The sequence below is a fragment of the Nicotiana tabacum genome, chromosome 11 (assembly GCF_000715075.1).
Source record: "Nicotiana tabacum cultivar K326 chromosome 11, ASM71507v2, whole genome shotgun sequence".
NCBI classification, from domain to species: Eukaryota; Viridiplantae; Streptophyta; class Magnoliopsida; order Solanales; family Solanaceae; genus Nicotiana; species Nicotiana tabacum.
In genome coordinates this window covers 26,163,581-26,178,682 of record NC_134090.1, presented here as the reverse complement: position 1 = coordinate 26,178,682, position 15,102 = coordinate 26,163,581, and the positions used below count along the sequence as shown (strand labels likewise).

The following is a 15,102-nucleotide window of genomic DNA, read 5'->3' as shown; positions in this document are numbered from 1 at the left end:
AACATTAGCAGAAAAAAAGACTTCTCTATAAATTAGCTTACCTTCACTTTTTCAAAAACCGCATCCACAATAGCAGATCGCTCATCCCGTTTAAACTGATCAAAAACTTCTTTCACGATCGTGCTTCTTTCTTTTTCTGCGTGCCTTTGAACCTCCATCGTTACCCTCTAGTATAGAGACACAGAACAAAAATTCAGATATAAAAGAATGCTAAAGTTCAGCAAATACAGAACACAACTTTAGCTATTATAATGCTAAGTTCATCACAAACAGAACAAAACTTCAGCTCAAAAACGTGTTGTAGTTCTACAAAAACACAACAAAAAAACTTCAACTCAAAACTTACAAAACATATTGTATCGACTAATTCATTGTCAAATGCCGTTGTAGAACGGTTAGAATGACTCTGGGTACGAGATGATTCGCCAATAACAGGAGTTTGATTCGCTTCTTTTGATCGACTCTGACTACGTGGTGATTCGCCAATAACAGGAGTTCGATTCGCTTCTTTTGATCGACTCAGACTACGTGGTGATTCACTAGTTGAAGGAACCGCATTAAGTGCCTTTGAACGAATCCGACTGCATGGTAATTGTCCAATTAAAGGCATTAAATTCAATTCCTCTTCTGTAGGAATTATATCCAATACCCTAAACGTGTGATATCTCTGTTTAATACAAAAAGTATATTATGAGAAAAAAACTAATACGTCAACATATTGACACAAAGACAAAAAAAACTTACAGCACGATTACTGAAGTAATCCTCATAAAGTTCGTTATATTTAGGCTCTCCCACACATACATAACGTAATATCCTAGGAACCTGAGGGGTACCAAGGTACTCATCCTCTCTTAAATACTTCTCCCGAATATCTAGGAAGCGCTCATAGAACCAAGCACATAACGGAAATGGAAATCCACCAACTTTATACTTAGTTGAATTAAATTTGTTCTACTTGTCCAATGCATGTTACAGTGAGTAAATGAGCTTCTCATAACACACATTACCCCAAGGATATTCAGCACAAGCCTTATCATCTTCAACAATAACTGCATACTCCTTCAGCACAAATGATTCAGTCTTTTTTCCAAACAAAATAGATTCCACAACAAGAATTTTCATAAGCTTCACATCATCTTCATCACTCTCGCATACGTGTCTGAAATTCACAACATTCTTTGGAATTGCATTCCGAGTCATAAAATCTCGAATATCCTTCAAGGTCACACCCTTAGACTTCCCAAAATAGCGCTTCAGAATATTGCTCTCTCGATTAATTAGTTTTTCAACATTATGTGCTGTGATCCGCAAACTGCACATAATGTGAAAGTTTTTAAGGGTGAAGGAAACATCATGGCCAAAAATCTTGAAACTAATGGAGTCTCGATCATTGGTGAATATTCGAGAAAGACGCAAACAATGAACCAACTTGATGCTGTATTTGAAATTCTCCATAGCCATAATACATCTAAATGTACCATTATTAAGCTTATCCCGTTATGCAGGAGTCAAGAAACTTGCAATTAAACTCTTCAAATTGTGGTTCCCCTTTCAGTAACCACGACAGTTAAACCAATCTCCAAACTCATAATATCTATCCCCTGGTTTTGTAGGTGGAGCAACATGGACTAGAAGACTTGGGGGTATTATAGGTTGTTTAAGTGCTTTAGGTGCATTAGTTGCTTTACGTGCTTTAGCTACTTTAGGATCTTTAGGTGCCATCTGTTAAAAAACATTAAAAGATACAAAAAAATAACATCAAAACATTATAAAAAAAATCAGTTAAAACTTCAGCTCCTAGAGCTGAAATTCACCAGTTACAAAATAAAAACTTCAGCTCCTAGAGCTGAAATTCACCAGTTACAAAACAAAAACTTCGGTTCCTAGAGCTGAAGTTCACCAGTTACAAAACAAAACATTCAGCAAAAACATGTTATAGTTTTTATAAAAAAACAAAACACAAATTAAACTCCAAAATAATGCTGAAGTTCATAAAAAATATAGCAAAAAACACAAAACACAAAACACGAAACAAAACTTCAGCTCCTAAAACTAAGGTATCATTGAAGTATTATAAACTTCACACTTTAACAACATCATCTATTTAATTCTCAAAATTTTTAAAAATTTTCAACGTCTCCAAACACTGAATAATTTAGAATTTTTATCAAAAATACAAACACACGTTCAAAAAACCTAAAAACACAATCGTAAAAGTAAAACTAATGCAATAATAAAATTAAACCATAGGAAACTATTTTATCATAAATACATGACTATCAAAACCAAAACAAAAAATTAAATCATAAAAATTAATACTAAAATAAAAGAAAGTTAATGCAATGTACCTGTGATTATACGTAATGTTATTGGGGAACAAATAGTTGAAAAATAAAAAACAACGACGAAAATCGTTTGATTTCAGAGAAGAACAAATCAAAAAATACGAATAACGGGAGATAGACAACGACAGTAGAGGACTAACATATACTTGGAAAGAAAGTAGTCTTTTAATAAATAAGGGCAAAATAGTCTTTTTAAAGGCTTTTAACAAAAAAATAAAGCGGCTACAGGTTAAAAAGGGACAACCAAATAGAGCGACCATGCAATTTTTACAAAACTTATTAGTTATTACCCATCTAGTCCAATACCCATTTGAACTTTGAAGCCCACTAGTCCACCCCATCTTAGGCTGAAGCCCACTAGTACTGATACGTTACATACAGTCACAAACCTATTGTCCCATTTCCCAAACGGTCAAACCTAAATCAAAAATTAGATTTAGGGTTCCTCTGTGTGTGCGACACTGTGCGAGTTTGCGACTGCTGCCTTCTTCCTCAGCTCTGTGCGACTGCTGCCTTCTTCCTCAGCTCGACTGTGCCACCTTCTTCCTCAGCTCGTCGCTTATCCTTCTTCCTCAGGTTAGTGCGACTTCTTCTGAGTTCTGAGTTTAGTTCCTTTTCAGTTTTCTTCCTCTGTTCCTCAGCTCATTCGATTTTGGTGGAAATTTCTTGTGTTGATTATTAAAGTTAAAGTCAGCATGTAACTTTCTGCTATTGATCCCTTTCTATGCTAAGTTAAAGTCAGGCTGTAACAAAACTGATTCTGTTTGATTAAGTTGAAGTCTCGGCTGTAACTTAAGTTAAAAAACATGTATGCTAAGTTAAAGTCAGCACCTAAGTTAAAAGACGTATGCTATGGCTGTAACTTTCAGATTTTTGCACATTGAATTGGAGCCTAACCACACTCTTCATATTATTTAAATCGCAGAAACTCCTCTCTATCAAAGTCCATTAAGTTCTGGAATTAAGGACATTTCAATTAGTACTTCCTCTTTTGTGTATGTTGATTTTATGGCAGGGAAGATGAAAGAGAAGTTTAAAAAATATTGGGGTGAACCTGAAAAGATGAATAAAATGATATTCATTGCTTCTGTATTAGACCCTCATAATAAATTTGAGTATGTTGGTTTTGCACTTGAGGAAATGTTCAGGAAGGAACAAGGGAAGAAATTAACTGCCGAAGTGGATGCTTATTTTACCATGTTTATCTCTTATCTTGTCCAAGCTTGGGCCTCCTCACTTGGGCTATAATCCGTTTATAAGTCTCTCCCAGCCCATTGTCGTCAAGCGTTTCGACTGTTTTCCGCTGCCTCCTCTTTAAACCCTAGCCTTTTCTTTTCAGTCACTAATCTCTCCCCTCTTTGGTTCCTATTTGCTCTTGAATTTCTTCAATTTGATCGAAGATGAGGTAAGTTCTACTGCTTCTTTACGCTTTGCCTTTGTTCTTTTTAAAGTTTCCATCTTCTCTGCTTGCAATATTACGGATTTGCTTGACTTCAATGATCTGATTTCCTTGAAAACGTAAAACTCCGATAACTTTAGGGTTTTTTTGTCATCCATTAACAGTCTTTAGCATATTAATAAGTTAGACCACTTTTGTTTCTAGTATTGTATGGTTTCCTAGGTAACACAATTCTTCTGACATGGAAATTGAAGAATTTTATCTATTTTTTATGGATTAATTTTGAACAATTTTGAGTGTTTAGTTTTGCTTCAATGACAAATTACTTTACTACTATTAAACTGCAGTGGGTTTTAATAGAGTACATAGATATAGAAGATTCATATCCCCGACCTTAGCTAGTTTGGTACTAAGGCATTGTTCTTGTTTTTGTTGTGTTCTTTGTTTGGAGGGTTCCTTTTTCTTTTTGGGTCCTTTTTCTTTTGTTTTGATGACTGCTTTATCCTCGCCAGCTTGCACGCACCTTGATTACATTTGGTACCTCCACCGGCGGGTAACTCTGCCCACTGAAGCTTTTAGACCAAGGAGAAGAAATCACATAGTATTTTTTGCCTCTTCTAGGGGTTGAACCTGAGATCTAATTGTTGTCCTCCCACTTTATTTTCCTCTAGGCCACACCTTTGGGTACAGTAAAAGAAGACTTTCCTTTTCTTCTTAAAAAAAAACTTCCTTTTACTGTGTTTATTGGGTTTTATGTTGCATGAACTCTTGCCTTTGTAAATAGGGATGGTTGCTTCTCTAGCTCTTTATTATTACTGCTCTTAATAGTTAATTCCTTTGTTCACTCTGCAATTTATCAAGCTTAAACATATGTTATCTCATGCAAATCAGTAGTAGAATCCTTTTTTTGGTTAGAATAAAAGGCTAAGCAGGCTGTTGGATTTATATAATAGTAGAAATTAGAAAAGAAAATAAAAACCTTCTCATGTTTTGTTGATGAATTCTGATGTTTCTAAAAAACGTTCTCATTTTTTGTTGATGAATTCTGACGTTTCTATATTCTTGCTGGTTCTTGACTTCTTGTGTTAATCAAACATTAACAAAGTGAAGGTTCCTAATTCATTTTCCTTGTCTTTTCCTTTTTTCTTTTGCTCTTTTGCAGTCGGCCAATGGAAGAGGATGCCCCTGTAAGTCAGCTTACTTTGCAAGTGTTTTACCTATAAATAGCTTTTATTATTGATTTTGTATTTTACCCTTGGCTTATGGCTGTGTTGTGAACTATTTATATTTTAGGTTTTGTCTACTTCTTAATTCTTGTTCTCTTTTCTCTCTTTTTTTCACCTTAGTGCCATGTTAGATTTTTGTTTGTTGGTACTTGGTAGCCGTCACCCTTCCTGTACGTGTTACATCTAGTATTTTCTTGGAAAGAGATAGGGTTTACCCCTCCCCTTTTCAGTAAGAACAAGAAATTGTTTGAAGTCATGATCAACAGAGTTTTTTCAATGTGTCACATTGGCTATTAGCATGTCTTTGGTTAAGTCATTTGAGTTCACCACTTGTAAAACAAATGACAAAAACAATTAGAACTTTAAATAACAGTATAACTTCTTTTTGTATTAAAGGTGGTTTTCGGGCCAACTTGCGGACAACTATACTATTCCACAAGGTACATGCTATCTCACACTAGCATGGTTATAGAGTCACCAAGGCTTAGGCAGATGGAAATAATCGCCTAATATTTTTGTCCCCGTTGGTATTGGTATTTGAAAACTGCTCTATGAGATTTTTATCCACTTTATTGACCATTAGACCACACCCTTGGGTGCTTTGCTTCAAATAACAATATAGCTACCAAAAATTATTTGAAGACCCTGTATAGGTGGCTATGTAATGTGGTGCAACACCTGGGAAAATGGTTATAGCATATAAATTTGAGTGCCTTTCTACAGCATCAGCTGCATTAAATATTGGTTGAAGCAGTGCTATAAACTTGAGTGCCTTTCTACAGCATCAGTTGCACTAAATATTGGTTGAAGCAGTTGAACTAGAAGAATTTGTGTTCTGACCCTAGGTTGCACTCACGTCCATGCAAGTGTCGTTGGCTAAGTTGCTCCGACACGGCAGTTTAGGTGCGCACCCGTGTCGACATGACACTAATATGCCCGTGGTTATGAGATCCGTATTGGATTTGGTCAAATAATTTTGGGTGCTTTGACCACAACGGACGAAGAAATTCGAGACGAGATACAATTTGATTCTCGAAATAATCAGAATCAAAACTATGGTAAATTTGAAGCAAATAGCATACCTTATTTAGGAAATCAATCTTTTATTTATCTACAACTTGAGAATAAAAAAAAATTCACACTTTGCAAGTTATACGTAAGTATTCTACAAAATTTTTCTCATAATTTAGATTTTAGAGATAGTTTTATATTTTTAAATTTATGAATTATTTTTGGCCGGTTCACCCGCCTATATCCATTCTACGATGCGTATCCCTAAATCTTAGAATTTACATCTCGAAGGATGCTAGATCCGCACTCTTGTCGGACACTTGCACCCGTGTCCGAGCAACTTAGGTTGTTAGTCATTTCTTGTGTTGCAATATTGGATTTCCTGGAAACTTGGTCTAAATTTTGTTGTTCTCCTTTAACAGACATCCTATTCTCATTTCTTTTTGTCTTGGTTTGTTCATCCATACATGTGATCTTATTATTCATTTTCCATAAGAATCTGGCGTTCTTGTTTGCCTTCCGGATGTCAAAGTATTTAGCTTTTTTAATTGGTACATTATCCAGTTGAAGTACATAGTGAGTGTATGCCCTGCTATTTTGTTTTGTAGAGGGATGGACCTCGTCAGTTCCCAGTGAATCTGACCGTTGTGTTCGCTAATGGAGCTTTTTCCTTCTTTTCGCAGGTGAAAAATGAGGAAGAGGAGTTCAACACTGGCCCACTTTCTGTCCTGATGATGAGTGTTAAGAATAACACTCAGGTATTAATAGACTTTACTGTCTTTACTGATGTCTTTGTTTTGTCATGCTTGTGTAGTAATGCTACTTATATAAAAATTGACTAAATCTGATCTAGGATCTTGTTTATGCTGTCCATTTGCTTTCTAAGTCATGCCGGTGTACTTTCTTAAATGTCATAGATTTAAATTTCAATACTCTAGAACTAAATGCAAGCTTGAGTTTTGTATGTGAAAGAGCTTCAATTTTATAGTTATCTTACAGATGTTGTTCTGGCTGTTTTCTGCTTTATAGGTGCTCATCAACTGTAGGAACAACAGGAAACTTCTCGGCCGTGTGAGGGCGTTCGATCGTCACTGCAACATGGTGCTTGAAAATGTTAGGGAAATGTGGACTGAGGTTCGTTCTTTTTTCTGGGGTTTTTAGTAAATTTGTTTTGGACAATGCATCTTGGATATTGGATTTGTAACTTGCGCAAAGAGCTCCACTTATCCAAGTTGTGTATGTTTATTCATCAGGTTCCCAAGACTGGAAAAGGAAAAAAGAAGGGTCAACCTGTTAACAAAGATAGGTTTATTAGCAAGATGTTCCTTCGTGGAGATTCTGTGATCATTGTCCTCCGAAATCCCAAGTAGAGGTATTGCTGGATCTTTGACGTTGCTATGTTTTGATGGTGATTGGAGTAATTTGAGTTGAATTGGGAGCTGGTTCTTCATTTCATCAGTCCTTACTTGAATTGCAATTACCTTCTAAGTTTTTGAATTCATTATTGTGAAATTTATCAAACAATTTAAAATGAAATTTGGAACTTCAGAAATTATTAATACTAGCATTTAAATGTCATTTTTAAAATTGAAATGCTGAACGAGCTGTCACCTGGGGGGTAATACCATGATTGGAAGATCAATGATACGAAATGACAACAAGAGAAACTTCATGGTTCTTTTTTCCAAGCAGGAATATGGAGACAGAAAAAAGATTTTGGTATTTGGTGAACATGGAAAATGGTTAATGAGATAATGGTCTTATAAACATGAGCAATCATTTGTGTAATGGTGGATACAAATGATAGGAGGCTCAATGGGATGAAAATCTGCATGTTGTAGTGTCCAAGTTCGGCAAATGAAACGCAGACAGGAAAGTGGCATGGATATTTGGTGTATTACTAAAAGAGCTTGCCTTATGCACAAAACACCCTATGGTAGTGCAGAATAAGGAATTAGAGAATACATATACTGTTTTCCTTACATTTCTATGAAGCCTATTTCCTTGTGCATGCAGAAATGAATTATTTCCTCTATATTTTTGTGCTTTTCTACTTGAAATACGTGTTGTGAGTGTTACACACGTGCATGATTTATTTTCCAGATGACCCAAGATTGGGCGCATCGGCGCTCCTACATCCTTTTATTTTTCATGATCTGATTTCCCTCATTTCTTTGTAATGCTAATTATTACACTTATGCAATGTAGGTGAACCGGGTATGAGTGATTTGGAGTAAAACTTGTGAAGCAGCTAGGAGTTGGACGAACTTGTATGACTTTTCGTATTGGTAGAAACATGGACTTGATTACTAGAGAGGGTGCTGTAAGACTTGAAATAGGATTTTGCTGTTCTGCTACGTACTGTTATCTATTTCAGGGACCTTGTAAACAATGGATTTTAAAGTGGTTTTTTTGTAGTTTGTGTTATGATCAAGCTAATGTGTAGGATACCTTACCTTTCATATCCAGATACAATGCTCATTGAATGGGCTAGTAATTAGTATACTTAACAATGATTGAGTTTTGGTACATGCGTCGGCAGGAACATGAAATAGGCGAGTTTGAAATGGAGGTAAAGTTAACCAAATGAGTGAATACGATAAATGAAGCGTAATTTTTCACCCATACCAGTTAAACTTGGTCCTATATTCATGGCTGCAAGAGAGTGCAGTGGTGGTTTCAATTTATGCGTAACATTCAATAATTTTTTTGTATTAACTAACATAATCTCTGTAGAATTAAAACATAGAAGACTTTGCAGAAGTGGATCAATTTGTGTATTATGACGTAACTGTTAAAAAGTTGGATAATTGCGTTTGTAAGTAGTACATGAATAAGTGCATCCCAACTAAAAATCTTAGATTAGATAATTTATACGTGATAATTCATGTATTATTACTTATTGCCTAACAATTTTGTATTGTTGTTTATTGTATAACAATTTTTTAATTGTTATCACAGCATAAACAATTCTTGCATAACCATATAATAAACCAAACGGCCCCGCCCTGACAGTATCTTTTAACTATATTACTGATAACATTCGAATTATAAATAATTTTAAGCAGTAATAAATTGGACACTCCCTTATGGTCCCTCATAGCAGCGGTAGGTTTAGTACAAGTTCTTGTTACACTTTCATTGATGAGTTTGAAGGTAGTGATTAGGAGTTCACTTGGATCTGACTACTCCTCCACCTACCAAAATATATTTTTTCTTTTGAAAACGCTCCCACAATAGATTTCCTTGTAAACCATGTTTAAGTCATATTCGCATGAATATGGATGCAGCTTGTTTTGTGTGCAAAAATGAGGATGAAACCATCACCATATCTTCATCACCTGGCCTATTGTAGGAAAAATTGGGCTCTGTAAATCTCATTACATCTGATCCTAACAATTGAATCCTCAGCATAAAAGTTCTCAGTGTCACTCTTGACAATAATTATCTCATACGGGAGGATCTTTTTATTTTTTAATTTTTTATGGAGCATATGAATCAATGGAAATGCTAATTATCAAATTAATTATCATCTATCTCTCTAAGAATATCTCTCAACATGCCATGTAATTCAATTTTTTCACAACTAGGGAGCCTAACGGAAATAAAAAAACTCCATCAAAGTAAAATGGCTTAAACCACCTACTAGATGTTATAAGCTTAATACAGATGGGGCTCTTAAAGCGAATAAACTGTGATGCGGACTTGGTGGAGTCATCCGTAGCAGCTAAGGAGACTGGATGGTTGGCTTCAATGATATACATGCTGCTACTCCTATCCAGACAGAAATTTAGCTTTGCAACGAGATCTTCAACATGCATGTGACTTTCAACTATGGCCTTTGGAAATAGAAACTGATTCAACGGACGTGCTTCAATATTTTGAATATGATTATCCAATGTACAACATCATTATATGTGAATGAAGGTGACTGATGCTTCAGCCGGAGAAGGTGCTGCTCAGGCATCGCTTTAAGCAAGCAAACCAAGTGTTCCATGTTTTCGCAAAGAAAGATTTTGAGGCACTAAGCAGGCCGATCTAAATCAAGCTCTAACGTTTGCAGTTCCACTCCATTTTGTAGAAGCCCGGTTTCTAGAAGACAAAGGTAATACATATTGTGTTAGCTTTATTTCGGATAATATATATACTAAATTGGTTGAACTTGGGAACCAACATGTCCTAAGTGGCATCGCTACGGAATATAATATGGCTACTAATTATTAGTATTAATTATAGGTATTAACCAGACGACCTGGTCCGAGCTGGACATGGAAAAAAATAGCCCGTCCGGTTAGTGGGGGTGGGCTGGGTAGTGGGCTGGGGTACCGGGTTAATAGTGGGCTGGGATTTTTCAGATTAAATTGGGCCGTCTGGTTTCGGGCTTATCGGGTCCGGACCGGACCGAGTTAATTTTTTTCTTTTTTAGTGTATTATGTTTCCTTATTCAATGTAATTGATACTTAAGTATTTGCAAACTTTTAAATAATAAAATAAATATTTTAAGGCATAAAATTAAACTTTTAAACTTTAAAGTTTTAAATTTAAAATTTAAAATTTTAAAATTGAAATTAAGCGGCTACATAAAATTATTTAATAAGATCAATATGTAAGGATCAAACTTCAAATGTTTTTCGTTTCATATTTTCATTGAATAATAAATAATACTTCAAATTAATTTGCAAGTTCTATTTTGATTTTTTTATTTGTGAACTTGCAAATTAAAAGTTTACAATAATTATAAAAAAATAAGAAAGAGTACATCACATGCTTTGCATCATTTTTGTAAGTTCATCCAGGTCAACATGAGGTTCTTGGTTTTCGACATTGCCTGAATCGGAACCATAAACCATTATATCTCCAATTTCTTGGTCCTCCGTTTCATCTGCCGCTTCATGCCCTTGATTTCGCCGTTCTGATCTGATCCAATCACTGAAGCACACTAGAATTTCCAAATTGTTGATACCCAATAAATGACGGGTATCTCCTAGCTACTGCCTTGCTTGGCTAAATGCGCTCTCTGATACAACTGTTGAAATCAGCACATTTAGCACATCTCGAGCCATGGCCGAAAGAACAAAAAATTGATTTGAGTTAGTCCTCCACCAAGCCAGTGGTAGAAATTCCTTTGTGCGGGGCTCTATTGCCTTTTACAAGCAGAATTGGAGTTCATCAATATTTATGCTACTAGTTTGTTGATGCTCTCCTAGTGTAGACCAAATTAAATAATCTTCAACACGATCATTATCCTCCATAGCACCGAATGTAGATATAGAAACTGAACTTGAAGAAATTTTTGCATCTACAGCAAAAGAAGCATCAATAATGTTATCATAATGATTATATAAAGTTGCATCAGCACATGAAAGTTTACAAATTGTGGTACCATATCATTGCCCCCTTCGATAAAGTTTCTCCAAATTTTTTCAACAAAACGGATTCAATCTCATCATCTTCTAAGTCATTTCCCTTTATTCTGCATGTGTACGAAGTGATGTGTTCATTAAGATCGGTGGTCCCGTTGTACTTGGGGATGTCCGGCATACGGAACTTCTTAGGAATGGGCTTCGGAGCTACACTTTGAGGAAAAGGCTTTTACACGAACTTCTTCGAATCCAAACCCTTTGGGTGCCCCCGGTATTTGGTCAACTCGTGAGTTGTACGTTTCTATTTTTTTGTCATTGGCCTCGATTTTCCTTTCACCTGATTCTATCCGTTTAGTGAGCCCCTCAAGCATTTTCATGATGGTGGGATCAGTTCCCAATTCATTATCGTTCAATTTTTCCTGCACGGGTTCGGCCCTATGAGCAACTTCCTATGATGTATCGAGTTTGATTTTGCTTGGGGCTCGATTCTGATTTTAGAGTTGCGCTATCGCGGCCTACTGAGTTTGTAGCATGTCAAATATTATTCGAAGGCTAATTCCGCCTTCTTCACCATTTTGTGTATTCTGATCGGCTGCCCGGGCATCTCTGCGGACGCTATTTTCAGGGTCGGCGCCTAAATCTCCACGAATGGCGACATGAGAATTGACATCAACCGGATCCACGACAGTGGTGCGTCGGGATTGATTGGAGGCACTCCATTTTCCAGGGCTATTACGTGCTCGTTTTTGCCATGAAGACCAAGGCCGGTGTCAGTATGAGTGGGTACTGTTTGAGAGTTTGACATGTCGATTCCTGAAATAAAAAACACTTACGAGAACAAACGTAAAAGCAGTGTATGTTATGAAGGTTAATATTAAGCAATCACTATTATCCTTAGCCCACGGTGGGCGCCAAACTATTTACCCTAAAAATCGAGTAACATTAAACTTGTAATGTGGTTTTAAAGATACATGATTTCACTTAATACCAATTGATTAACTTCGAGATAAATGATGGAAATTGACAAGAATGTAAAATAAACCAATGCTTCGACAGTGCCCTCGAGCTGATGAACCCTCGAGTGTAGTGAAGTAAGAACAGTTAAAGAGCAGTAAGTTGATGAGCAGAAGAAAGAAATATTATATTGCCTTGATATTCGTGAATGTAAGTCCTTTACAAATGATGGGAACCACTTTTATATACTAGAGGAATCCTAATTATAGTAAAATTCTAATTACGGAAGTAAATCTCATGATTGGTAAAAATAACCACCCTTGATTTGATATTTTCTGAGATTTTCTCCGTGATCTTTGACCGGTTACGAATATCTCGACTTTCCGTTATTGCACCATACTCGAAGTCGGTCATACTTAATCTCGATTGCTGTTGGCCTCGGTCTCAATGGGCACTTTGATCTTTAGACTCAGTGCCTCGTCTTCGAGCTCGGGTCTGATTCATTACGAGGCTACCTCCGATGCAACTCCCTTGACTTGATCAAATAGTAAAATTAGATAGCCCCGATTTTGACCGTATACACTATTATTGATCAAAGGTTTGAAAATAGGGATGTACGTTAAAGATTGAGCGCGGAGAAATGAGTTGGTGAAAGCAGAGACAATTCATAATGTTGTAAAGACTGATGGAATCGCCTGAAGGTGAAAAATTGAGGCAGAAGGCGGCGGAGCTGAAGGATGTGGTAAAAGCATCGTTCATGGATGGTGGTGCAACAAAAAAAGACATTGAATCATTTATGTCTTATATCACTAGATAAGCTCTTTAAATTAGTTAGGCATAGAGTAAGATGTAATTAAGGAGTAGCAATTAGACTCTTCAATTCTCAAGGGATCTCTTCTATTCTTATTTCTTAAATAAATTGTTTTTTGACAATCTGTCTAGGTCTCTTTCATTTAAAATATGAGAAGAACACTTGTTATAAGCAATTCTATGTTTTGCAAGGTCCTCTTTTCTATTTATTCAAATATTTGTTAGAAAAATACTTTCTAAACTCATCAAAAATTTATCTCGTCCAAGTTCACACCTCAATTCGAGGTTATGAAACGATCGATTGTAATAGTAATACCCAACAAGGAGTCGTAGTCGAATTCCACATGGAGCTATACGTGATATTTAGGAGTATAGATTGTAGTGTTTGAGTATGAACTATCTCAAATTACATTTTCACAAATTAATGCTTGTTCTATGTCTATTCAAATTTAAGATTGCAAGATTAAGTTATGAAACTAAGAAATTATTTTTGTTATTATTTTTCAAATATTGTAAAAGGCCTAGGGCTATGACCTTCACCTATGTGTTTGCCTAACGGGTTGTAAACTTTAAAGCTTATTTTATTGGTCAGGGTGTATTATAGCTATCAACACTTGAGTACCCACTCAATACCTCTCGGTAAGAGAGTGAACCAATTTGGCTTTCTCAAGTCCAAATGGGTATTGAACAAAACAGTTAATACAAAGCTCAAGTCAGGTTTTACTCTCTCTAGATTCAACCCTTTTATTTGAGACTATCAATCTCTTGATTTACCCCAATTTTTTATTAGCCAAGTTTTCCTAGACTAAGTCTCTCTTTCTCAAGTAGAGACCAAGTCAAATAGGCATGACCTAACATTTGCAACCATTAATTCTACAACTAAAAGCAAGAACAAGGATAAATAATGAACATCCAACCATAAACAAGCAATAAATCAAACACCCATTAAGTTTACACTATAGGGTTGGGTCACAACCTTAGTGAAAATCTAGCTACTCATGCTTAAGATATAATTAATAGAAGAAGAAATGATAAGTAAACCCATACTGATAATTAAAATAAAGAAATCTATATTCAAAAAACTCAAAATGGCAAAAATTACTAAAGAGAGTAAAGAAAAACGGCTATGTAGCTGCTGATGTCAAAACTTGATCTAAAAAAGTAAAACTCTTCTATTTATATAGAGCTAGAATTTTCGAACAAAATCCCTTTCGGAGGTTCTGCGGCCGCACAATATCATGTACCGTCCGCAATTTGTTTCAGCCTGACAGGATTGGAATCTTGCGGCCGCATAATTTTGAACCGCTGCCACACCTCTTTCTTTTTGCAGTCCGCACATTTCTTAGTGCGACCGCACATGGATCTTTTGCGGACCGCACAATTGTGCTTGCGGCCGCATAGCTAATCTTCTACGGCCGCACAATAATTGTGCAGTCTGCACTTCTGTTGAACTTGAGATGCAGGTTCTCCAAACTTTTGCTCTTGCCCAGCTTCTGCGGCCGCACATTTCATGTGCGGACCACACTTTTCACAGATTTTTGATATGTTTCTCTTCACAATCTGCAGCCGCAGATGATATTCTGCGGTCCGCACTTTAAGCTTCTATGTCTGTTTTTGTCCTTGAGTTCAGATCACTCCTTCTTGAGTTGGATTTCATCTTGGAGACTCATTTTTCAATATTCCTGCAATTAAGCATATCTCATCAGTTTTTGGGAACACAATTAAATGTTTTTGGACTAAAACGAAAGCTAAAAGGCACTAATAAGTAGTTAAAATCCCCACTCATCAACTCCCCCAAGCTTAAGCTTTTGCTTGTCCTCAAGCAAATAAGATAATTCCCACTTTCACATGTTAGGAGCTATTCCAGCTAATCAAAGATTCATCAATCACACATCAGTTGGGACAAATAATTACCCACAACACTTATGAATTATCAACAAGGCAATGAGTTGAACTTTTAAGCGCAAATAGTTCTAATGTGATAGCCAAGC

The 15,102-nt window shown here is 36.1% G+C and overlaps 1 protein-coding gene across 2 annotated transcripts; it reads left to right on the top strand.

Annotated features, from left to right (window-relative positions):
- The first annotated feature begins 2,759 nt into the window (after positions 1 to 2,759).
- LOC107781770 (uncharacterized) lies at positions 2,760 to 8,413 on the top strand. Of its 2 annotated transcripts, none has more exons than XM_016602544.2 (6): positions 2,760 to 2,924; positions 4,910 to 4,934; positions 6,668 to 6,742; positions 7,014 to 7,118; positions 7,238 to 7,356; positions 8,193 to 8,413. In XM_016602544.2, exons 2-5 carry the CDS (start codon positions 4,917 to 4,919, stop codon positions 7,352 to 7,354), a joined length of 315 nt encoding a protein of 104 aa, XP_016458030.1. In that variant the 5' UTR covers positions 2,760 to 2,924; positions 4,910 to 4,916; the 3' UTR covers positions 7,355 to 7,356; positions 8,193 to 8,413. The 2 variants fall into 2 exon arrangements, with proteins under 2 accessions (XP_016458030.1, XP_016458029.1); XM_016602543.2 differs by lacking the exon at positions 2,760 to 2,924 and adding an exon at positions 3,631 to 3,753.
- Positions 8,414 to 15,102: the final 6,689 nt, after the last annotated feature.